Below are 26,755 nucleotides of genomic sequence, written 5' to 3'. Positions count from 1 at the left end.
AAACTGCTCTGTTCCTATTGACTATTAAACAAGGATTTCAATTGCACTGTTTAATTATCATTGTTTACATTCACGGGTGCACATTGCAATCTTTGTGTGACGACCCAATTTATTATTGTTCAGCACATTATCTAATCATCAGTCTTCCATAATATGATTGGATTAATGATTTTCCTTTTGTCTTATCCCCCTGTCAACATTTACCGTACTGAATTTAGATTATATGCAACATATGAGTATCCTCATTTCATCTACAATCTTAATAATTCTGTTTTATTATTGTATGTTCTTCCTAGTAGTCACACTGTAGCCACCTGTCTTAAAAGGTGCAATGCCACATAGCTGGTTGTGTACCTTTTTGTAACATGAAGCTGATAATAATTTTTCAGAGGTTTTTCCTATAACTTGTTTTTCCTTTTGCAACATCAATCTGTGGGGCACATGAAATATTTGTTTTTTGCTTGTTCCCAGCAGAGGGTAATCTGCACTTGGGTTGAGCCAGTCAGTTACCAAGCTGCTTAGTAGGCACCTAATGTTGGTGGAAGTGGGTATTTTGTTGTGAATGTTTCAAAGCCTCCCTGCTCACTAAATCATGTCATGTGACTGGTTGCCATGATAGTCACATGACACTTAACAAATTGCAAGATCCTTAATAACAGCTTTAATCAAAACCTTAAGATTAATGAACAATTCCATGTGTCGTCTTAGTGATTTTTTGTTAAAAAAAACAAAAGCAAAAACAAATACTTGCTTTTGTTTAGTGGAGATTGGTGCTTTTAAAAAGTTTAATCAGTTTGTTAATGCTGTTCTGTACAGTTGGGTATTCAAATACCATTGATGGGATCTTTGGCTTTTATAATGTAACTTACCATTGCTGTTTGCCAACTATATATTCATATATTTCACTGCCTTTTCCTTTTATGTGCATTAGAGTTATTGTAGTGTTATAATGTACATGTTATCCAACAATCCTTACTTACACAAGAAGATGGCAAGAGCGCAAAAATTAATAAAATAGTGGTATTCCTTTTATTTCAGGGGATCAACGTACCTAGAGTCACCAACTGATCATAGAAAGGGCTATGGCAGTCCTAGCTGTTACATACAGTCACCACGATCTACACAGATGATGGGCTTACGAGAAAATACTGTGATGCTGGATGAAATGACTCTCTGCCACATGGTCCAAGACTGCACAACAGTCAAAACACAGCTTTTAAAGTTAAAACGTCTACTGCAACAAGTGAGTTTATTCTGTAACATTGTGCACCCTATATATTATAGAACTAGGAAAAAAATGACTGGGTTGTAAATCTAAACGTTGGTGGAATACGTTTAGCAGTTAAAGCTGTAAGAATATTCAAGTCAAAACATTTTGGCTGCTTGTGACAAAGCACTATTTGATGATTTTTGTGGTAAGTTTGTTGGGTTAATACTTTCTTCAGTACTTTGCTACATTCGTCTTCTGATGCAATTTTTTTTTCAATATGTACAATGAGATATTTAAAGTGCACCTGTTATCTACACATAGTGGAGGCAGCTGTATTGCTGGCTAAACTAGTATTCATGATCATTCTGCCTACCAATTTACAAATCATAGTTAATATTGAGCAATACTTCGTGCATCTGTAATATCACTTGTCCCCTAGTATTGGGAAAAATTTCCCTAGCATGGGAAGGGACAGGAAGCATGTCTTTAAAGTAATAAGCGGAGCAGACTGAAGGGGAGGAAGACACTGGCGCACACACACACTTTGAGGAATGAGACACACGCACACTGCGTCGTGGGACAGTGACACACACTGCTGGGGGGAGGGGGTTCCAGAGAGGGAAGGGAGAAAAATGAAAGACGAGCACACAAGAAGAGGTGGAGATTAATACAAACCAAGGAGAGAAACAAACAGTGGGGTATAGAGTGACACAGGTGGAAGCTTGTGCTAGTGTGTAAATGTGTAACAATATGTGTTACCAGTGTACATGTCTACATAATATTATATTATTTTTTAGTAAAAACATGTAAACATGTGCCGGATGGAATCTTTCATCCAGTGAACCCATGCCTGCTTACACCTACGGCAGCCAGAGGAAAGGCAGATGCTTTATTTTACACCTGGTCTGTGGAGGCTGAGCACATGACTATATTCAGCAATGTCCACAGTTGGTTGGGAGAGGAGATGGTTCAATGTGACAAAAAGTGATTATAGAACAAGAGACCCCAGTGGAATTCACTGTGATCGAGGACAGTGCTAGAACAATAGCTGAGGTGCCCTTTTAATGATTACTACTTACATGTGGTCTTCCCTCTGTTAACAGCAACCAGTTTATTCAGTGGGAAGTTGGGTCTTTTCATGACTGAAAATGTGGCTTAGGTACTGAGTGCTGCAGGGTTTAACGTCTGTACTTGGCTGCCTTCTTCATTTTACAGTTAATGTCCACATTTTTATATCTGCAAGGTGGTGAAGCTGTTTGACTTTAGGCCTGAGAACCTCTCTGTAATAAGCAGCATACATTGGGTGGCAGGGGTTATTTGAAAATGACCATATTTAGCAGACTGATTCCTTCATCTTTGACAGCTATGCACATATGCTGCCACTAACATTACAGCCAAACAAAGCAGCATACAATTATCCAGCACTGATGGCTTTCAAATTCTAACTCTGCGATCTATCCTCATCCATCAAAGGTGCTCTCTGAATATTTAATTGGATATTTAGTTTATCACAGCTTAACCAGGCTTCACAGTATAGCCAAACAGATGTTTATTGTATTTTACAAATAACTTAAGGTAAGTTTGTATTTACTCAAAAAAATAAAAATAAAACCAATATTGCTCAAAACAAACCCTTAAAAATAATAAAATACTTGATCTTAATTGATTATTCTAAATTATTTTGGAATTTTTGGCTACATTTGTAAAAATGCTGAAAATAGTTAACTGGTAACTATAAATTACTGGCAGTTCGATTACTGTGAGTGACAGAAGCAGTCGCTGGAATAAAGGGTGTTGTAATTAAGGACCTGTTGTCCATTGTGGGCATTTAATAATCCTGTGATAATAAAAAGCAAAACAAAAAAATAACAAAAAAAAACTTGTGCTATGATAGATATTGAGTTAGTAGTTGAAAGTAGCTATGAAGATACCGGGGTTGGAACTGAAGGTCACTATATATCAGGTCCTCTAGCTTCACAGGTCACACAGGTAAGGAGACAGGAAAGATATAATAACCCCTTTTATTAAACAAACTGCACACACAAAGTAAAATACAACATTTCTCCCCAAGGAGAAATGTGTCAACCCCCCACCACCACCACCAAATATAACAAGTGTTATAATATCACCAGTGCAAGTAAATTCCACAGCAGGTTACCTCCCCTAGCAGGCACACAGTCCAGGAAATAACACTCCACAGAAGATGGTCCAAGTGGGCCAGGGGTTCTGGTCTGTAGGTAGGTCCATGTACCTTGAGGATCCTGGCTGCTCTGCCAACTCTCAACCAGCTTGGTGGGACCCTGGGTGTTGGTCTCCCTGCTGATGCAGGCTCACTAATTCCCCAGAATCTAGGAGTGTCTCCTGATGGAGTAGGGACATAATCTGCTCTGTCTGAAGAAGCTCTTGCTATAGCAATACTTTCTGGCCCTGACAGAATATGATTACTCTCAATCAGTCCAATTCCTTGCTCTCCCAAGATTCTCCAACAACTCCCTCCCCACCCCAGTCATCCCTTTATGTCCCTTCTCAAAAGACACCCAATCCTGGCCCCCTCCCTGGGTTAACCACCCACCCATTGTCCCATTGTGATTGGTGGTATGAAGAGTTTGGGTGGTAACAGGGGTGGGGGTAGAGCATGACATCAGTGGTTTCCCACCTGCTGTGATTGTGCCATTCAGACGGAGTTGAAGAGTTGCTGGAACAATAGTTGGCAAACATGCAGAGTTCACCTCCTGATTTTAGATAAGGTCCTGACCCTCCTGTTTTTAACCCCTTCCATTCTTTTTTTTTTTTTTTTTTATATCACAGGGTCAACAGCTGTTTCACACTTCCTGTGAGCTGCCTCCCCCCTCCCTCTCTGGACACTCCAGCAATAACTGATCTGGCCACCGGGCAGCATTTAATAAGAGTTGGCCACGGTTATTAAATTAGCCCACTGATGACAGACCGGATTGGCACGATATTCGCAATATAAGGCCTGGGTCTGTCACAGTAGGCTAGTCACAAAACACTAATATAGAACTCAAATATGATTAATGCTGCATAGCCACACATTATTTTACTTGGCTACTTTCAAGGTCCATGGGCGGTATAAAGCTAATGCTTACAACCCCTTTTAAAGTATGTAAAGTAAGCAAGGAATTGCAGCCACCGTTGGGGATAGCATATAAAATGTCTGCCTCCACTTTCAGCCTTTTTGACGTCTGTGGTTCCTAGTGAAATAAGCTTCATTTTCATGAGTATTAGTTCGGCCCACACAATTGTTGCTTGCACAGTGCATGTGAGCAGTTGCATTGTTAGTAGAACACTGGCTGGGCAATCAAATGATGTTGTACATCTGTCTGGTCTATGCACCTCCGTAACATTTTGTAATATTTCATTCCTTTACCATTATCACATTTCTCGTGCTCAAATGTTGAATTCTTAATCTTGGCCTTGCTGCTATTAATTATTTTTTTTATGCAACACTTTACATTGCACCATATACAGTAGCATGTCATGTAAAAAATGAGTGATGCTCGTACATCATTTTAGCTTTTAAAATACATACATAATTTTGCAAGGCAAAATTCCTATAATATGACAAAAAAGACCTTTTGATTATGTCCTTCCATTTATGAAGTATAGTAGAACGCTTTCTGTGTTGTCTTTTTATTTTAAATCTTTTGCAACTTTATTTATTCTGTAACATAGATCCCTCATTGAGAGTAGAGGTTCGGTGAACTGACATACTATATAACATTATGCAATTTGGATAATCTAACTTGATGCTAAGAAACACTGCCTCTTTAAGATAACCCTGATGAAGCAACCAGCCAGGCATCCTAGCACAAAACAATCTGACTTTTGATTGCAGTTGTATTAACTGACTGTGTGGGATGCAGACTCCTTCATACCCTGCTTTCAGCACAGAAATAAAACTGTCATGAATCTTTCAGTGTGCCATACTGATTTGAAACCTCTGTAATTGCACAGTTGTAAATGACTCATCGGTTTATTTTTTTCCTGCTTCTAGCTTTGGAACAGACTTTAACAAATTCTATGTTAAATCAGAAACGCAGCGTCAACTGAGTAGCCACGTTGACATAAGACTTTTTCTATTTGTGTGAAACCTGTAGATAAAGCAACTGAGAAATTCTATCTGGGTTATTTCTTCTGAATATCGTATTTGTTTTAGGCTTCATACCAACTTTTCTTTTCTTTTGCGTATACACTGTTTTTAGGAATGCATCTTCTACTTATTTCATTTACTGTAGGTAAATGCATCAGAAACTCCTACAATTACCTTTTTTAATGCAAGAAAAATACCAGTGGCTATGTGGTCTTGGTTTTCAATGCTGCATGGGCATATAGTTATCCATTTATTTAGTTTTCCATCAGAAGTGGTAAAGATGGAGCGGAGGACCTAGGTCTGAGCCTTGTGGTACTCCAACTGATAAAGGCAGCGGAGCAGAGAAGGATCCAGAGAAACGAACACTGAAAGAGCAATTGGATATGTAGAATGAGAACCATAATAGGACAGTGTCTTGAAGACCAAGGGATTGTTGTATTTGTATGAGAAGTGAGTGTTGAACTGTGTCAAATGCAGCAAAGAAATCCAGGAGAATTAGAAGTGATTAATAGCCTTTAGATTTAGCATTGATCAAATCATTGACAACTTTAGTCAATGCAATCTTTGTGGGGTGGTGAGAATGAATGCCTGACTGAAGTGGATCCAATAGATTGTGTGAGGAAAGAAAGCGTGTGAGATGAGTGTAGGGCAGGGGTGGGCAAATCTGTCCTCAAGGGCCATATCCAGTTCATGTTTTTAGGATTTCTGTCTGTAGAAACAGGTGGGATAATTACTGACGCAGCCAAATAGATTAACTCAGCTGTACATGATTAAAGAAATCCTAAAAACATGAACTGGATATGGCCATTGAGGACAGGTTTGCCCACCCCTGCTGTAGGGAATTCTCTTAAGAAGCTAGTAGGTGCATAGGAGCTAAGAGATGGGGCAGTAATTTGAGAGCGTTTGGGTCAGAATTTTGTTTTTCCAGAATTGGTGTAATCACTGCACAATTGAATAATAACCAAAAGATATCAGTGGAGAAAGAGATTAGAGATTTTAGTTAGGGGTGGCATGAGCACAGGAGACAGGGACCTACCAATTTGTGAGGGTATAGGGTCAACAGGACAGGTGGTGGAGTAGGAAGTTAAAGTAGATACTTCATCTCCAATTGTGGGATTAAATGAGCTGGTTGTTTGTCGAGGACAATTTTAATTTGGATCGGGTCAATCTTTATCTTGAAGAGGGAGCAAGATTTTGGGCACTGATAGTAGTGGGAGGGTTTGGGTTGGGAGGGTTGAGAAGAGATTTAAATGTGTTAAAAGGCTTTTGGGGTTAGAAGCCTGAGCATAGATGAGCGATTGGAAGTATGTTTGTTTAGCAGTGTCTAGAGTATTTCGATATAGTGTATAGCAGTGTATGTGAAGAAATAATTAGCGGTACAAGATTTACGCTAGTTCCACCCTATCTCCTTGTCTGCTTCCGGCCTGCAGGTGTGGATACAATGGAGGCCATCATTTGAAAGGGCTGCAGATGAAGTAGTGTCTAATTGTGTAAGCCATGTTTATGTTATTGCCAGAAGGTTGAGATTGAGAGCAAGAGGTCATGTTTGGAGTTAAATTTGTCAAACACAGTACGCTTTACTTATGGCGCATATAAAGGACATTGGTAAAGATGGGAGACAGGTGATGTGTTTGAGGATTGCTGGATTTTGGTAACCATCATCATCATAAACATTTATACAGCGCCAGCAAATTCCGTAGCGCTTTACTATTGGGAACAAAGATTAATAAAACAATACTGGGTAATACATACAGACAGAGAGCCAAGAGAACTCCGCTCGCAAACTTACAATCTATGGGACAATGGGAGTTTGAAACACAAGGGCATGTGCTATATCATATTGCACACTGGACCAGCTAGAATGCAAAGGTAAAAGTATTGAGAGGGCTGTGTGTGTAGCAATGTTGGTCAGAGGATTGTTGTCTTGTGTTAGCTGTGTAGAGGGTGGTAATAGGGTAACCTCTGGAGATTAAGATGCTGGTTGAGGAATATCATAAGCTTCTCTGAAGAGGTGAGTTTTCAGAGAATGCTTGAAGGTTTGAAGACTAGAGGAAAGTCTTACTGTGCGAGGGAGGGAATTCCACAAAGTGGGTGCAGCCCGAAAAAAGTCCTGTAACCGAAAATGGGAGGATGTGTTGAGAGTGGAAGAGAGACGCAGATCTTGTGCAGAACGGAGGTGTCGAGTAGGGAGATATTGAGACAAGTGAGGAAATGTATGTTGGTGCAATTTTGTTGACGGCCTTGTATGTTAATAAAAGACTTTTATATTGGATTCGTTGAAATACAGGCAACCAATATAGACTGACAGAATGGCTCAGCAGAGGAAGAAAGGTTTGCAAGCAAAATCAATCTAGTCGCTGCGTACAAAATAGATTCTAGGGCTTCAAGTCTGACTTTGGGAAGATCAGTAAGGAGGGAATTGCAATAGTCGATGCGGGAGATGATGAGTGCATGAATTAATGTTTTTGCGGTGTCTTGTGTGAGATATGTGCGTATTCTGGAAATGTTCTTTTAGATGTATGTAACATGATTTAGATATAGAGTTGATGTGTTGAATAAATGATAGTAGTGAGTCAAGGATTACACCTAGGCAGCGAGCTTGCGGGGTGGAATTTATGGCCATGTTATCAACAGAAATAGAAATGTCAGGCAGGAAGCTTCAGTTTTTGGGTGGGAATATTATTTATTCAGTTTTTGAAAGATTGAGTTTGAGTTGGCGAGAAGACATCCAAGATGAAATGGCAGAAAGACAGTCAGTAACGCTAGACAACACAGATGTTGAAAGATCAGGAGAAGATAGATTTGTGTATCATCCGCATAGAGATTATACTGAAATCCAAAGGAGCTTATTAGTTTTCCAAGGGTTGGATAAGTGGCGATATGGCATACCACCACATACACCCCCACTTCGACCACTGATCTGTTTACTAAGAAAGTATCCCTTGTAAACAAAGCTTACTACATCACTGATCACGGAAGAACAGCTAATTGGCAGCCAGTCACAGGGCTGTCCCTTTCTCAAGGCATGTTCTATGGAAAGCATATAAATAATCGACCTTCATGAAAACTAGTAAGACAAAAGTGTCTTTGAGAGTAAACAAAGCTACCTCTTTAAGTGGAATCCATGTGTTATATCTAAAACATCCACTTGGTTTCTATAATTAAACATTGCTTTAAAGTTACCACTCCCGCAGTCCTTCTTACTAGCTCAGTTGCATTAAAACTCCCATCTAAACTACACTAGTGAAATTTCTTAAATATTTGCATTCACTAACGTATATTGTGCCTTTAGTGGTGCAAGAGATATGGGGGCTGAGGCAGAGTTTACACAAATGGGAGTGAATTACTCTTTTACAAAAAAAGAAAAAGCACAGAGAAATAGCATATTTCCGCCCATATGGAGAGCCATACACATCTCTAGATGCATCAGCCTTCACACCAGCAGAATATGCACTTGGTTTACAACAAGTCGTCAGCAGCAGTGAGAATTTGCATCTGCCTGAGCTGCATTTGCCTAAACACACCTTTACTGTACTTGCCCAACATTAGAATGCCCTTTCCCTACTTCGTCCCACCTCTTTAGGCATAGCTGGTCATAGGTAATAGAATTGTGCAAGTCTGCATAGATGCATATGGCGTGTTTACTTTAGACATAGGCAGAGCAGCTTCACAAAAAATACAATGATCAAACTGCCGTACATCTCACTCAGTCAGTATTTATTCCATTGCTCTGGCTTCTTACATTCAATATACGAGTCTATGATATATGATTCTGCAAGAATTTCTGCTTTTTTAACTGTGCCATCCACAAATAATAAAACGTATGTGTTTAGAAGGGACATGTTTTCAAAACTTGTTTGCCCATCAGCTGCTCACAACTGTATTGGTAACACCTGCAGATGATCTTATGTTAGGGAGATTAACAAATGATGAGCTCTGCTTGGCAATGCTCTCCACGCTTCACTGAAGCCTAAAACTTTGATTTTACTCCCATAATGTATGTATTTATGGCGACTGACCTCTACTATATGCAGTATTTTTGGTAATTGGATTTCTGTGAGGTGAAGTGTATTTATCCATTTTATCTATGGATTACGTGTTACCAGTTTATTTACATAGGCCTAATATTACCCTCTGCTGGAAAAGGACATCAATGCTTATTTGTTTAATTTATGTTTAACTTTCTAAGGCAAGGATTCGGGAATTTATTTTTAAATATGAATTGTTACATTTTTCTTTGTGTTTTATTCTATTCTATTTGTGTATTATTTAGACCTTCCTTTTTTTTTTTAGTGGCTTTTTTGCTTATTTCATTTGTTCTTGAAATACTTAGAGATAAAAAGGGAAATGAATGATATGCATCATTGAGCATTGCAGTGATACTGTCTTTTTGTGGCCCCCTAATTATTGTTGATACTTTTTATCAAATGTGTATTCTATAATTATAGTGTATTTATATTGTATATATTAGCCGAGAGTTCAAAAGCAGTCCCCAAGTTGAAATAAGACCCTAAGCTTATTCTTGGTAATATTCCTACTAAACAATAAAGTTTAATCATTGTGCATCATTTTATGCTTGCCCTTCAAAACCAGATGTACAGGTGAGGAATGCTTTTAAATTACTAAATACAGCCATGTAACCCTACCAGAAAGGTCAAAGTCTCCTTGCAACTTGTTAGACAATGTAGATCTTTTACAAACATTCAGTGTACGCTGTTTTGTGTTACATGCATCGTCTTTGTACTTCTCACCTTTTATAATGCCACCCTCACCAGGTATATTTTATGCAGAATGCCGCACGTGCTGTAACAGCAATGGTTTATGCTTGTGTTATGAAAAAGGAGCAGAAGCAACCTAATATCCTTTAATTTTACTAGCATAAAATACTTTGGCCTTATCAAAATGAGTAGCTGCCTTGGAATTGAAAAATAAGCACTGTAAATAATTTTGGCCCATGTTGCAATAATTAACAGAATAATTGGAAGTTACAGTAATTGTTTACGATGATCAAATATGTAAATCTTTAAATTTGTTGTTACTTTGTATCGCATCCAAGAATGCAGATGCCAAGATTAAAGTTAAGGTCTCAGCAGTCTTCTAAGTAGAGATGAAACCTTATCGGACAAAACAGGATTACTAGGTTACTGCCAATGCCAGAGATTACCACTATGCACACTTAGCCAGTGGTCTACAGTGCCGAGGTGTAGGGGGCAATTAAAACACTGAATAAGTGCTATAGTAACCGTTCAGTGTCTTGATTGCGGGGCGCCCCCACACTGAGCACTGACTGCAGACCTGGAGAGACAGCATTTGGCAGCTTCCTACCTTTTGAAGCATCTGGCTGCTGATCCTCCATATTTGTAAGGAGCTGGGAGTTTGGAGCTTAGCTATGATGTCACATATGATGAATTAAACTGAAATAATAGGAATTTATGAACTACAATGAAAACGTAGCAAAAACTTACAGTACTTTCATTTTTATATGTTTTCTGTTCATCCATGTAAGCATTTTATTGTTTCAATTTCCATAGGAAGATGGCCCTGAATCACCTCTGCAAGATATACAGCTGTCTGTACCTGCTACACCGGAACCACAGAACACCCCGACACTTTGGAAGGTAGATGTTCTTACGAAGTACTTGAAATTGCTGACAAACATCTAACATAGTACTTACCATATATACTTGTGTATAAGCAGAGTTTTTTAGCACAATTTTTATGCTGAAAAAGCCCCCCCTCGGGTTATACTTGAGTCAATAAGTTTCCCCAGTTTTCTGTGGTCCTCGGCTTATATTCGGATCAGCTTATACTCGAGTATATACGGTACTCTGTAGTCCACTAAACTGTATCCATGTATTTATCACTCACATAACTGTCTTACTTAATGCCACCATTCATTTTTCTTGAGGTTGAAGTATATTACACTAAATAATTTTAAAACCACACTAATGTTATATTATATTGTGATTGTAATATTCTAATATGTTATGCACCATACATTTGCCGCAAATGTATACTGTTAATTGGGAAAAAACTAAGGACCAACTAGTGTTCTTATATTTGTATCTAGAGCACAAACTAAGCACGTTAAATGTTGGTTTCTTAAACATTTGTATGATTGCCTGTATTTTTTATTTTCCATTTAATGGCGATTTAGGGAAAATAACTCTTTAATTAAAAGTAATATACGTGAGGAATGGTTTAACAAGTGATTATGCTCAAATCTCAATTATCCATGTACTGTACAGACAAATGATGCCATGTCTGTAAATTATGTGGGAGCTGAGGGTTAGCAGATGGATGTTTTGTTAGAAATACTTTAAAGTACAACAATGTAATATAGAAGCTCAATCTAACCTGGTGTCTTAAAAGATTAATTGGATTTTGTCTCTCTCTTCAATGTGTCTGCAATTCCTAGCGCAGAGATAAAAACATATTACATTTTGCAAAGTACAGTGGGTATATTTGGTTAAAGGCATGCTTGATATGAGGGATTGTTGCAGTTAGTTTATCTCTAGATTATTATTTTCTACTAAAGATTAATGTTGGAAGAGGAAAGGAAGGATATGATACTTGAAGCATAATTAGGCTTGTTGTGGCATGAAAGGATAGATCTGTTTAAAGGCAAATAGCATGCTAAACTAAATGTCTAGTACATGCTAGTGTTCCACAGCCATGAAAAATAGTCATGTAGTCTGAAATGCAACAACTTGTAGGATCAAAGTTGAGATTTTTAAAATCACACATGGAGCAGTGATGTATCCCACCTATTCATATTTTACCATAGTTTTTTTCTAAGTTAGTTCAGATATACACTATATGGACAAAAGTATTCGGACGCTTGACCATTACGCCAACAGGGACTGTCATGACATTGTATTCAAATACATATACTTTAATATTAAAATGGTCCCCCTTTTGCAACAATAACATCTTCCACTCATCTTGGAAGGCTTTCTGCAAGATTGGAGTGTTTCTGTGGGAATTTGTGCCCATTCATTCTGTAGAGCATTTATGAGGTTAGACACTGATGATGGATGGAGAAGGCCTGGCTCGCAATCTCCATTCCAGTTCATCCCAAAGGTGTTCGATGGGGGAGTCAGGGTTCTGTGCGGTCCAGTCAAGTTCTTCCACACCGAGCTTATCAAACCATGTCTTTGTAGCCCTTGCTTTGTGCACTGGGGCTGTCATGTTGGAATATAAAAAGGTCTTCCCCAAACTGTTGCCAAAAATTTGGAAGCATAGCATTGTCCAAAATGACTTGGTATGCTGAAGCATGAAGATTGCCTTTCACTGGAGAAATGGGGCCTAGCTCAAACCCTGAAAAAGAGCCCCATATCATTAACACTTCTCCACCAAACTTCACAGTTGGCATAATGCTGTCAGGCGGGTAACATTCTCCCGGCAACTGGCAAACCCAGACTCCCCATCTGACTGCCAAATAGAGAAGCGTGATTGGTTACTCCACAGAACACATTTGCACTGCTCCCACAGTCCAATGTTTGTGTGCTTTACACCACTCCATCCAATGCTTGGCATTTGTCTTAATGATGTGAGGCTTGCATGCAGCTGCTCGGCCATGGAAACCCATTCCATCAAGCTCCCAACACACAGTTTTTGTGCTTACATTAATGCCTGTGGAGGTTCAAAACTCTACAGCTATGGAGTCAGAAGAGCGTTAGCGACTTTTACGCACCTTGCGCCTTAGCAGTCTTTGACCCCGCCCTGTTTTTTTCTGGTCTTCTGATTCATGGCTGAGTAGCTGTTGTTCCTAAACAATTCCACTTTCTCATAATATCACTGACAGTTGACCATGGGATATCCAGCAGAATAAATTTTCACTGTGCTCTTCAGAACGACCCATTTTGTAACACAAATGTTTGCAAATGGAGACTGCATGACTAGGTGCTTGATTTTATACACCTCTGGCAACGGGTCTGATTGATACACCGCAATTCAATAATTAACAGGTGTGACCAAATATTGTTGTCCATATTGTGTATGTCTACAATAAAAATTGATTTGCAAGCCTTTCTATAGCATTTCTAATATTTTAATGCAGTAAAGACAGCTTCTCCATTCAATCAATTTCAATGTACTCTTTGTTCTGAGATATCAATCTGTTCTTCCTGTGTCTGTTTTTCCTGGGCTAATCAAAACTCCTTCCCTAGTTTTCTTTACTGATTCAAATAAATAGACTGCAAATTATTTTGTTCCTTTGTGCAATAAGGAGTATACATTTCAATTTGTTTCCATGTTATAGTTAGATGTGTCTATTACAAAAAGAAAAAATGGCTTACTTACAAAACTATTTCATGAATAGAGATATGTTTGTTGCATTTAGCAGCGAATTGGAGATTCATAACCGTAATAGACATTAAATGTGCATTAAAAATTACTTGCCCTTCCCTTTAATGTAAATGTACCAAGTGGACTCGAATATGTAGTGACTACAGCTGTCCAAAACATATTTTTAAGTAACAGTATACTGGAGAAAATTGACACTTCAGAATTGATTAGCTCCTACAAATTTTTTTTTTTTTAATGAGGTTGATACAAGAACAATGTAATCATCCCCGTGTGCCCCTTTAGAAACATTTATTTTCCTTTTGTTCTTTTATATACAAATTAATATATGTATGGGCGCACCTCCCGATATGTTAATATATTATATACATAGGGTGGGTTTATATTTTTGAAAAATCCTGGGGATGGTTAATACCTGGTGCTGTAAGGACCTTTCTAAATGTATGGCTTTAATGTGGTTCAATCAGAGAGTTTAATCTATAATGGGTGGAGCAAGTCATACAAGTAGAGCAGATTTAATGCAGGAAAGGAACAGTACAAGCAGAGCACAGAAGGTGTAGAGTTTTGCTGTCCACGCAGAAAGTCTCTATAACCAATTAATTTAATTGTGTTCTATCATTGTGATGGTAGTTGATGGGCCAGGTGAGCTCGATTCTTTAATAAAAGTCTGCCTATTATATAAGTAATGCTAGCAAGCAATTGAGGGCACATCTGCGCTTAAGCTAAGAATGTTCCAAGTCTTCAGATCCCCCAGAAACAGTTTAATTTAACTACTGGATCTTTTATTTTATTTTTTTTTTGGTTCTCTTTGTCATGAAATAATTTGCACATATGGAGGTACCATCTGAGGATTTGAATGAGCCAAAGAAAAATATAAATATGAGTTCTGATTTTCCAACTGTCTAAGTAGTGATATACTTAATGGATGAAGTGATCAAAAAGGGATAATCACATTTCTGAACAAGCTCTTGGGCATATTTAGCGAAGGATAAACTATTTAGTTACTCTGTGTATATTATTCAGTTCTATTATACAAGCTATTTAATATACTGTATATTGGTGTCAAATACTGGAAAAACAAGATTATTTATTCAGTGTCAAAGTTTTTAAAACTTTGTTTTTCCAATCAGAACAATGCAGTGCCCTCAACCTTATTTAGTGACACACAGAAGTGAATAGGAAATGCCTTTTCCCTGACACAAGGCAGCATGCCAGTTCAGTGTGCTTTCCTATGTGATTGATTGACTTGCATAAGATTACAAAAAATTTGATTTACAATTTCTTGAGTTTGGTGCTGTGCCTTCTCGAATTTGTTCCATCTTGTGTAATGTCGTTATATTACCTAAATGAAATGGAATGAGAAATTACTAATCTGCCTTGAAAACAAGATTTCACATGTACCGGTCAATGTCTCATATCCTAGTAATCCAATAGGCACATGAACCATATCCTTGTATGCAAATTAGGCCATCTTGCAGCCATTTGATGTCTGATCATTGGTGCTTCAGGACTCTCACAGAATTGATAAAGAAGACAGCACTGTGTGTGGATGTCCATTTCCAGTCGGGTGATGCTTACTTTTTAAACTGAATACTAAGGCTAACTGAAGCATGCGTAATTCAAGAATTAAAATGGCATTCATTATGGGCATGCCCATTAGGAAGTTCCAAGGTTTTATTTTATTTTTATTCTGGGTTTTTTTCTAAAATGGATTGCAATTGCATCATTTAGGTGGATAGATCTAAATTTTTGTTAAAAACAAAACCAGTATATCCAGAGTTTATGAAAATAGATATCGTTTAAATCAATACTTGTGTAGTATTTTTGTAATGGTTCTGACAAGCATGGTTTTCCTCCCTTTAAACAGATTAGCTATGTCTAGCCACACTGATGTTGCATAATAGAAATGTTTGAAGATCTAATAGTAATTATGAAGTAGAAACAACAGTTTCGAACATAATTAGTAAGAAAATATGACCTGTATTTTATTTTTTACCAGTGTGTTAATTTTTAGTGTGTGGTTTTGGATTTATTTTTAGGTGTTAAAAACAAAATAAACTATGTTTATAATTTAAAATGATCTATAATGCTGTTCTTTTGGGTTTTTATCTCCATTAAGACTGAAGACCTGCTCAGTGAGATCCATCAGCTCAAAGAAGAGTCCAAGAAGAAAGATGAGACAATTAAGCAATTACAACAGCAACTGGTGAGCAACCCTGATCCACTCCAGTCATAACTTTTTTTTTTTTTTTTTTTTTTTTAAGGTTTTTTGAATGTCTTTTGGGAATTTTTATGAGAAACTTTACTGCACTATTTTAGGATCCTTTTTAACTGAGAAAATATTTATAGAATTAAATCTTGTAAAGTGTATTAGTTTTTGTAATAAGCATATTTTCTTGGCAGGCCCACTTATTTTGTCTGCAAGCTGAGTGTAAACAATAATTTTGTGACTGATAAAATTACTGTGGTAAATATTAGCATATGATGAACAGTGCAGGCTTGTAGATAAATTACTGTTCTCCTACTTTTTTAATGTAACTTCTCCTTTCTAAATGACTCCGGTACTACATGAAATATAGCACATTTTAAAGACTCATTCTGGTGCCTCAAATGTTTTATACAGAGAGATTTTAATTTATCAAGAACGTCCCTATATCTAATTCCCCAACCAGATCTGCCACAAAGAACAGCAATATATTTTATGGGTCGTTTTGTCAGAGCACCTTTTTCTAATTTTGGATGGGTCTCATCTATAAAGCTCGACAGTTCCAGATTGCTTGTCATGGATAACAAAACTGTTTTGCTGACTTATTCTCTTCAGTATTTTTTACAAGTCTTCTGTTGCTTCCTTGATTCCATCTGTTTCATTTTGAAAACTTTGGGGTGTTAACATTATATATCCCCATTCTGGTTAGTCTGCAAGCTCTCTACATTCACATTCTCTGCAGTATATATGACCATAATCCAGATTAATTACTACATTAATTATTGAATTGAGGTGTTTCAACCAGATCCGTTGCCAAAGGTGTATAAAATCAAGCACTTGGACATGCTGTATCCATTTGCAAACATTTGTGATACAAAATGGATCGCTCTGAAGAGCTCAGTGACTTTAAGCATGACAGTGTGATAGGATGCCAACTCTGCATCAAGACTGTTCATGGAATTTTATTCCTGCTGGATATTCCACAGTCAGCTGTAAGTGATATTAGAAAGTGGAAACGTTTAGGAACAACAGCCACGAAGCGGAAGACCATGTGAAATCACAGAGTGGGGTCAACAAATGCTAAAGCACATGGTGCGTAAAAGTCGCAAACGCTCTGCTGATTCTATAGCTGAAGAGTTCCGTTCTTCCACTGGCATTAATGTAAGCAGAAAAACTGTGCGGCGGGAGCTTAATGAAATGGGGTTCCATGGCAAAGCAGCTGCATGCAAGCCTCACATCACCAAGACCAATGCCAACCATTGGATGGAGTGGTGTAAAGCACACAGACACCGGACTGTGGAGCAGTGGAAACATGTTTCTTCTGTGGAGTGATAAATCATGCTTCTCTGTTTGGCAGTCAGATGAGCGAGTCTGGGTTGCCGGGTAGCGGGAGAACCTAACTGCATTATGCCAACTGTGAAATTTGGTGGAGGAGGGATAATGGTATGGGGCTGTTTTTCAGGCTAGTAATAATACTTTTGTCCACATAGTGTAGAGAAAGAGGCTGCAAACTGCTTTACAAGAGATAAACAGAAGACCTGCTCCAAAGTGTTAAGTTCGTAGCAAGATCTTGACTCATTTTGTTCTGGTGCATAGAGTCAACATGTACATATGACTCTGCATCTGTCCTAATATAAGCAGCATGGTCCCACAAAGGTCTGTTTTTGTTACAGTAGCAGTAATGCTTTCATTAAACACTGTGCTACAGTAATTATAGTGGGCGTAATTCTACTTTATGATTCTGCTGAAATTCTCTTGCCTTCAGACTCTAGTTAAATCATTATCTTACTTTTGCACATTAAAGACACTCTTGATGTGCTTTTCCAGTAATATATAACTGCATCCTGATATTATCTCAAAATTAGTTTCCAGATCTTGAGTGAGATCATTGCTATATAAAAATAATGACCATACTTTCACACTGTTAATAGAAATTATAAACGGTGGTTGCCAATTTTGACAGGTCCTTATTCAGCTCTGTAGAACATAGTGTACAATTAAAAATAAAATTCACTTTCTCTGGATTGAGGCACATTTATTTGCATCTCAGAATTCTCTTCTTTTAATATCAATATACTTCAGTTTATATACAGTTGCAAACCAATCAGGACATTGACTGCCAAAGGCTTTGATATTTACAAACCAGTTTAACACACTTTCCTATTACCAGGATAAACAACAATGGTCTGTTGGATGGCAGAATATGATGGTAGTGTCTCCACTAGTAGTGGGCCATATACTGTTGTATATTTTTTAGTTCAACCAAGGGATTTTTTTGCATTTACCCCACACACTGTACAATGTTGCCATTGATTTACTAATGTATGACATCTACCCCTTGTGATGGTTACGACCCATACATTTTTCCAGTATTTAACTATACGCATTCATTTCTGGATTTCTGGTCAGCCTGTTTGTTTCCTTTGTTTTAGAAAACAAGATGTAAATGCCAGGAAGAAAGCGCAGAGTCCAGGGCAGAAAAGCCAAAGCAGTATGACAAGTATACTCAGACACCATGGAGGAGTAGTTCAGTGAGTAATGTATGCCTGTGTGTCTGTCTTCTCTTTTTATATAAGCAGCGTTACATTGTGGAAGCTTATCTCCTTAACGTTAGTTCCATTTTGGACTAAAATATTTGATGTGGTTCATATTCTTTTTGCTTTGTTGGACAGCTTTTTAATGAGCAATACTTTACTTTTTGTAGTTACTGATAAAACACCTTGTCTATGTCTTTAACACTTTGCCATGTGTATTGCATTGTTTATATTCCATGTTTGGCTTTACAGACCAATGCTCCTTATTGGCCCTTGTCTGTTTGCAACTAATACATGTTCATTAATGGCTCATATTGTAATCACCTTCTACCACTTAACCTACTGTATATATTTGTTTTTCAGTTATCAGTCAAAACTAATACTTCATAAGAGCAAAAATGTTATTTTGGGATAGACATGTACCCATAGAAGCATGTATCTAGTTATGGTTAAGCTTTTTCCACTGCCATTTGCAATACAGAGAAATAGACCTCAACTTTGATCTAATAGTAGAAATAATAATCACCAGCCAGTGTGAAGTATGTTACAGTTGGAGTTTTTACCCCATCTGTATCCTTGCTATATCCATCTTATATGTACAAATTGTACATACAAAACAATAAATACTATCTTTATTAGGTCAGAGTCAAAGAACTATTTGTTATTTTGATATATATGCAAGTAATTATAGACACTTAGGAAAAGCACTTATTCTCAGTAATTACAAAGTTTGAATGAATTAGCATAAAAAGTTATAGCGGTAAATGTCCTCAGAGTAGAGTGCTAGCAATCTCACTGCTTTAAATAAAAGTATGTGGGAGTTGTAGAAACAGGAATAGCATACAGATTGGTTCACACATATCACTCAATGTCACTTAATCAACTCTAGCTGCAGTTTTCCAAGTCTTATCAGACAGTCTGAAGCAACAGTCAATATCAGAAGAGTTCTAAGATTCATTAAAATTCAGTTTGCTCCTGAAACAATCATCTAGATACACAGAGGAATGCTATGAGGATATTGAGATTTCAATTTTTCATCTTCTCTTTAGAAGGTTGTGTGTGTGTTATATAAATATAAAAACTCCTAAGAATGAAACTACTACAAGTGGATTGTTTTCTTTCTTATATTGAGGGGTGCAGAAATCCCATAGTTCAATCTTTCTGGTCAAACACAGGGACCTTTAACAAAGCAGTGCCATAAGTGGATACATTCAAATCTTCTATTTGTAATCAAATGTTCCTGCCAGAAATGCACATTGTGACACGTGTCAAAAATACATCTCGCACTCCTGCGTCATGACACATTTGCGACCAAGAAGAATGATGAGAACATGACGACATGCATCAACGACAAACATCAGTGCATCACAGGAGATGCATAAAAATAATGCATGCGGCAACATGCATCATTGTTGGGAACACAATATGTAGACATTGTTTATATCAGCTAATATCAATATACATTGTTTTTAAAAACAGTTACATATAACAATCTGAATATAAAATGATAAACTATTTTTATCAATAACCATTAGAAACAAATTTTACTTATAAATATAAAAGATCCACATAAAAAGTTATAGAAGTATCCTATTCTTGTGACAGAAATAAAGAATACACTTCATTATAAACATTGTTAGTAGATGGAACGCTGTGACAACATTTCACATGATCAATAGAAGAATCCCAGATGAAACATGGTATGGGACAATTAAGGTACCACATAATTGATTCAGTACACTCATAAACGAGAGGCAACAACAGAGATTAGCAATTTAGAAAGAAGCAATACTTTTAGATATTTACTTTTAATAGTGTAGCATCAAATGGCATGAATTAACATTATGAATTCCTGGTATATATTTGAAATCTCGTTCTACTATTTTCTGTTTAGATCAGGGGTTTTCAACCTTTTAATACCTACCGTCCACTTTTGTATTTTTAATGGCAACCTTTCCTTAGCGCCCACCAGTGTCGCAGTAACTCAATTTGGCATAAGTGTGAAGTAATTTTTAGAGGGAGGGTTATTGTATTTAACTATATAATCAGCAGCTACTTGCAAAAGCCTATTTGATAAAAGTCAAACTCTGCAGTCTTGCATATACAGGTTATTTTATTCACATGTATACATGCAGGGGCAGGTTGTTGGTTTGCACTGTAACACTCTTGGACACAGTTTCTGCATGTGCAGGATATACTTCTTGTTGTGGTGGACGGGCTCTCCTATACTTATTGTATAAGTATTAAGTATAATATACTTATTAGGTGCCTCCAGTCTGTACCTATGACTATCACTGGTTATGGGGAAATCCTCCCAAAACTGTAAACTAAGTCAAACCCAGTCCAAAGGAATACATACGCGGCAGCTACTAGATGCGCCGTTCACTGCGGTCACTAATGCAGAACTAGACGATACAGCAGAACTTCGGGTTTCAGGAATATGCGCAGTAACTCATTTTGGTTACTGGTGTCTTGCTCAAATTCCTCCTACTACTAGACCATCGGGGATCAGGCTGCCATGGAAAAGAGAGCAGCGCTCTTGTTTCTAACACTTAGCCATGTGGAACATCGTTAAAATCCTCATTGGCCCACCATGAATGCTGAATCGTTCACTAGTGGGGGGTAGGGACCAGGTTGACTACCACTGGTTTAGATCGTGTATGGTTTGGGATTGAATTTATCATCTCAGAATTAAGGATTATTTATTATTATTATTATTATTATTATTATTATTATTATTATTATTATTATTATTATTATTATTATTATTATTATTATTTTTATTTAAAGAGAGCTTGACACATTACACTACACAGTATAAGAAGGGGATCATGACCTTACACCAAAATTACATGACTTGAATCAGAAGGTAAAGATAATATACAGATCTGCTAACTACAATCTCTACTTTATTGGGTAATTTTTTTGGACACATTCATGCTATGGAATTATGGTTCTTGGACTAATAGCGATTTATCATAACGTTCTGTAATTATTTTTGTTTAATCATATTTTACACGTTTTGGATTTATATTTTTTTACATTTATTAGATGGTTATTTTATTGTATTATATACTTTGCAAATGACATGTTTGATATCCTGTAGCCCTATATAAAAATATCTTGTTTACTGGGCTGCAATTCTTCTATTGATCACGTAGGATGTGGTTCACAGTGTTACAGTTAGTTATAAACATCCCTTGTTGAATGGCTTTGAGACTTGGAGTTTTACATTTTCAAACCAAGCACATTTATTATTGTGATTGCCTGGTTTTTTGACCATCCTATAAGTGGATGGATCTGCTTGGTGGCACAACCCTTGGTGGCGGTTAGATACACCACATGCAGGGACACAACGGTCTCACTCTGAAAACCATACTGTTTCAACTTACGAATCCGTTTGCTACCGAGAAATGGGAGTGTAATGGGAAAGCAGTCAGGATACAACTCCACTTCACAGACGGGTGAAGGCGTGCCACAAGATGGAGGAGATAGAATGGTGGGCCTCCAGTAGCCTACATTCTCCCAATTTGACAGTTCTGGTGCAGATTATTATCTGCTCTAGTTATTTTTTTCTGGTAGTTCACTGATGCATGGGTTTGGTGTTATACAAGTACAAGCTACTTTTGTATTACATAGATATTTTAAAGCGGCATATATTTTCATTTTATTAGTTTCAGAGTATGCAAAACTTTAATTATAGTATGGAGGTCTTCCAAAAATACTTATACAAAGTACCAGTGTTACAGTTGGGATTGACCCACATTAAAATGTAGGTGTAGGAAACTTATGGCTTGATCAATTAATTATTTATAGAACATACCTTTTTATAAAAGTAAGTATGGCTAAGTTATATGAATGCTGATGTAGGTGATGATTTTGGAGACGTTGGTTATTTTTTTTCCCGTTTTCCTTCCTAGCATAGCCTTTTCAACTCTCTTAACCTTGGCTAATGAAGTGTATACAGGATGTTGTCTTTTGTAATATAGGATGTCATACAAACTTTTATTTGCACTGGATGCATATGTTCTTGTTTGCACTTTTCTACTTTTGGTGCTGCCAAAATATATATATCTTTTTTTTGTTTTTTTACTTTATTTTTATTACATTTACATACTTTGGACAATACGAAATGTACTATGGTGACAAATTAATCTTAAATGGGAAAGTATGCACTTTTATTCACCTCCCGTTACACTCAACTATTCAATCTTTGGGGCTTTCTCTTCTGCTACTTTCTGCACATCCAGCTTCACCTGGTTCCTCCCTTATATATTGTACGAAGCAGTAGTGCCCTGAGTACTTATAAGCCAATTATAAGGCACTTTTAAGTTTGTTTAAAACTTTTAAAGTAATTTTAAATGTGCTATGCATACAAATAAGTCCTCCAAATAATTACCTGAAGACCTTTTTATAGCAACCTTTCTTTATCGGACACCTAAAGGGCTCCATATTTGCTTGAAGCAAGTAGAACTTGTGGGGATAGCAAAGGGTCATTTGTATTAGCGTTTTAATAGTAGTTGCTCATGCTGTGAGTGTTTTAGTTTTTGATGTGTGATGACGATAAATTTTATGTGTCCTAGTTTTGTATTGCTATATTTAATACAGAATTTGCCAACTGGTAAATATGTGAACTATGTTTGTTATAGACTCTTATACTCAATAGTGCAATGAAAGAGCAACCTTGAAAGCCCATTTTCCAGCATAAATTCTATCAAATCATATTTTTATTGGGCATCATGCTTTGGTTTTGGAGCAGCACACACTGCTATAGCTGTACAATTGCTTGATATTGTTGTGGATATTGCAACTGGACTAGACTGTCTAAAATGTTCTTAAGTTACCCACCATTAACCAAATTTGTCGGTTTGACCTGCAAACGACAGGACCGGTTTTCAATTTAGCCTTTCACTTTTTTGGTCTAACTTGACAGTTCTACTTTATTGATGGACTTTCCAGGGGACCAGTTCACATGGGAGCAGATGATCGTACATACTGCAATTTATAGCCTAGCTAACATACCACTAGCTCATGATGTGGCCACCATTAAACATTAGGTTACATACATGACAAAAAAGTATGTATGTAATTAAGCTGCACATTTTCTGAATGGGGGAATAAAATATACAGTATTATAGCATGCCAATTACAATGAGATTAACTGTTCTGAAGTTTCCTTTTACAAGGCAGTGCCACTTTAAATTTAAGCTGTCATCTCGCCGATTTCCGGCGACTTGTACAACCCGGACTATGATACATTTACCTCCTGGTCTTGCAGCGTCCATCTTCTGGTAGGCACTTGTCCGGGTCGTTCCTGGTCCTGTCTGTGTTCTGCAGGCAGTCAGCAGGTATTGGATTTAAAAGTCCACTCTGAACTATCCTTTGCCTGAGCAACAGGTTTTTTTGTTCTGTGGGCAGGTGCTGACTGTTGCGTTGTTTTGTCCACCCGTTATCTACCTAGCTTATTTCTTGCCTGTGACTCAGACCTTTGGCTCATATACTGACTAAATCTGTGCTGCACACCCTGATTTTTTGCATCTCTCTGGCTTTGCTTTTGGCTCTCTTATCACCTGCATTCTGTGTTTTGTTGTTACACAATGTGGCAAGCTTGGGTAATGGAAACGGTGAGTATTATGTGGCATGGTCCATTATCTTTGTGCGGGGTCCCAGCTGAAAACTTCGCATCAAGCATGCCACATTCTAAGGAGGATCTGCTGTCTGTGTTATTGTACACCACAGGTGTTACTCAAAAGGTGCTCCAAACTAATGAGATGAGCGAGACAATAAGACTCATGATTTAGCAGTTCATGGATTAAAAACCAGTCACACTCAGTCAGAAGGGGAAATAGACATGGTCATGCCAAAGTGCTGAACTAGTAAGAGGAAACAATAAATTATATATTGAAAAATACATAAAAGAAGAGCGCTTGAACAGGTGCATAATACTATTAAAAAAAGTTAGTTTATCGGAGTTGGTCCCAAGTTTCGGATCTATAAAACATCAAGGGTGTATGATGTATTGTTTACTGTGACTCCTTATCATAGAATGTGGGTAAACATTGGGAACAATAATAGTGAAATATTATTACAAACATTTGATTCCCAGTAAGAATGAGCCAACACTAATCGCGAACTGAAAAGTGGGTTCACAAAATTTGTGTCTGATTATGTTATTGACAGTGTAAGTAGTATCATTTTTATATACATTATTTAGGAATAGGTTTTGTTTTTTTAATATACATTTCAAGACATTTCTATGTCCTTTTTCCATATGGAATATTTGTGGTTGTTCATTTTTAGTTATTTTTGTTAGTGCAGTATTAAAAAGTGTATGTAGCATCACTGCTGTTCTTAATGTGATATTCATAAAAAGGTGAGGTAGCATTCATTCCAATTTCTTTTTTTGTGTTACCACTGCTTTACTAACCTAATACTGACAGGCTGTCAAGTCCATCATCAATGTTTTCCATTGAACTAAATATCTGTAACATTTTGAAAATGTTTTGGAATCCACATATTCATCAGACATAAACACTTGTTTATTTCATTTAAAGGAATTTAGGAGTTTTTGCTCCTGTATTAGTTTAGTGTAGGTGATGTTTACTATCATTTATACTGCATTGCTTATGATGTACTGGTTCTTTTTGTCTATGTTGAGCCCATTATTTACTAATTGCTTTTATATTTTTATTTTTATTAAATAATAAAATAATAAATTGTTCATGGAAATATATTTTTAAATAACTGTTTTCCAGGAACCTTGCTCTTCATAAGCGAATGCTAGTTCACTTTGATCTAATAAAGGAGTTGCCGTTTTGCTTGCATAGTATCAGAGAGTACATATTTTTATATCTATGAACCAATTTAAGCTGACATTAATTTAATAATTCTCCAGTCACCTCTTGTCTTAAAGAGTAATTCAACCATGAAATTTGCTTCCAACTGAAATTCCGTGGGGATTTTCACCTTTTTTTTTTTTTTTTTTTTCTTTTTGAAACCATACTATTAGTTTGGCAGGCAATGTGTTTAACGTGTCAGTTCACACACTAATGAGCTAACCGCATTTATCTAAATACATGTGTGGCCATTGCTATGCTTTGTGCACACGGTGATACTAAAACAGAAAAGACTGCTCTTCTTAATGTTTAGGCAAAAATTACATATGCACAAAAGGCTGTATTTTACATATAACAGTTTTCCTAAGTTATATGTCCCATGTTGTGTCTTAAACTTCTAGCCATTTTGACCATTAACTGGTTATTTCCTATCTGAAGCGCCAAAAAGAATTACTCTTGCTCAAACATTAACATCCAGTTCTCTACATACCAGGTTTACACTCACAAAGTAGTTGTCACCATTGTTATTGGACACTAAAATTTCTAATGATTTTTTTGGCCTCAGTAATGCTGTGATTTTATTGCTTACTTGTTTTATGGAGACAGACATTTTTTTTTTTTTATTCTCTATATATTATCTTTGTAACTTATAACTTGTTTATTATTCAGTTGCTACAAGTAGAGTATGTTTGAAAACATTGCTTTATTGATTGAAATGTTTCCAGTAAAGGAATCCCTACGTTAGCTGGAACTCAGTATTGTGGCTTTAGTGTCGCTTTTTTCCTCCACGTTTCCTACTTTTTATTATCCAATTTCCCCTCTCTTTTTTTCTGCACAGAGTGGGTATTCTGCTCCCTCCTTCTCTCCCTGGCAGGGCCCATACCAAGGGAGTCCTCGGACTGGTCCACCGCACCGCAGACAGAGTGAGTCTGTGCACCTCCCACTCATCCCTCCAGACCTTTTATGTCCTCCTAGATGCTGTGCATGCACCGTCCCTCCACTAGCACAAATGCTGAATGGTGTATTAAGATACAACCTGCTCTAACAAAAGTGCTTTGTTTCCTCACTGCGGCTAAAACAATGCTATACATGAACTGGCCCTTAAATGCTGTGTTTGATACCTTTTATACCATCTGTTCTTCCTTTTCTGTGGCCTGTAATGATTCCTACTGCAACTTGAAAATATTATAAAGCTAGGTGTCAGTGCACTCAGTCTTCAGGCATAAGAATTTCACGGAAAAAAAATGCCAATAAAACATCAGCACATCTGCTACCAATCAGCCGTATCGGGTCTTTAGGAAAATAACGATGCCCATTTTATGGTGCTTTCACTGTGCCCAATAACTTAAAACTTTTTATCACTAAAATTGACTAGGTAAAAAACAAAGCTGTTTGGTCATAACAAATTTGTAATTTTTCTAATGTCTCTTTGCAGATTGGTCAAATAAATTGTCTGACAAAGGCACCTTTAAAAATGATATTAACTCAAAGCTGAAAAATCACTTTGGTTGGTGTTCAAAAGGATAAACATAAATGTACTCAGAGTAGTGC

At 37.1% G+C, this 26,755-nt stretch overlaps 1 protein-coding gene across 4 annotated transcripts in view; it reads left to right on the top strand.

The window, feature by feature from the left end:
• Positions 1 to 26,755, top strand: part of CCSER2 (coiled-coil serine rich protein 2) — a 94,720-nt gene that overhangs the window by 46,362 nt on the left and 21,603 nt on the right. For 3 of the 4 annotated variants that reach the window (XM_075217031.1, XM_075217029.1, XM_075217030.1), the window contains exons 6-9: positions 1,039 to 1,243; positions 10,853 to 10,939; positions 15,748 to 15,834; positions 18,267 to 18,365. In XM_075217031.1, the coding sequence (XP_075073132.1) occupies positions 1,039 to 1,243; positions 10,853 to 10,939; positions 15,748 to 15,834; positions 18,267 to 18,365 (478 nt within the window). Of the gene's footprint in view, positions 1 to 1,038; positions 1,244 to 10,852; positions 10,940 to 15,747; positions 15,835 to 18,266; positions 18,366 to 26,042; positions 26,128 to 26,755 lie in introns of all 4 variants that reach the window. The other variant, XM_075217032.1, reaches the window with a different exon arrangement.

Source organism: Mixophyes fleayi, chromosome 6 (assembly GCF_038048845.1).
Source record: "Mixophyes fleayi isolate aMixFle1 chromosome 6, aMixFle1.hap1, whole genome shotgun sequence".
Lineage (NCBI taxonomy): Eukaryota > Metazoa > Chordata > Amphibia > Anura > Limnodynastidae > Mixophyes > Mixophyes fleayi.
The sequence above is the reverse complement of the archived record's forward strand: the minus strand, read 5'-3'. Positions and strand labels throughout refer to the sequence as shown.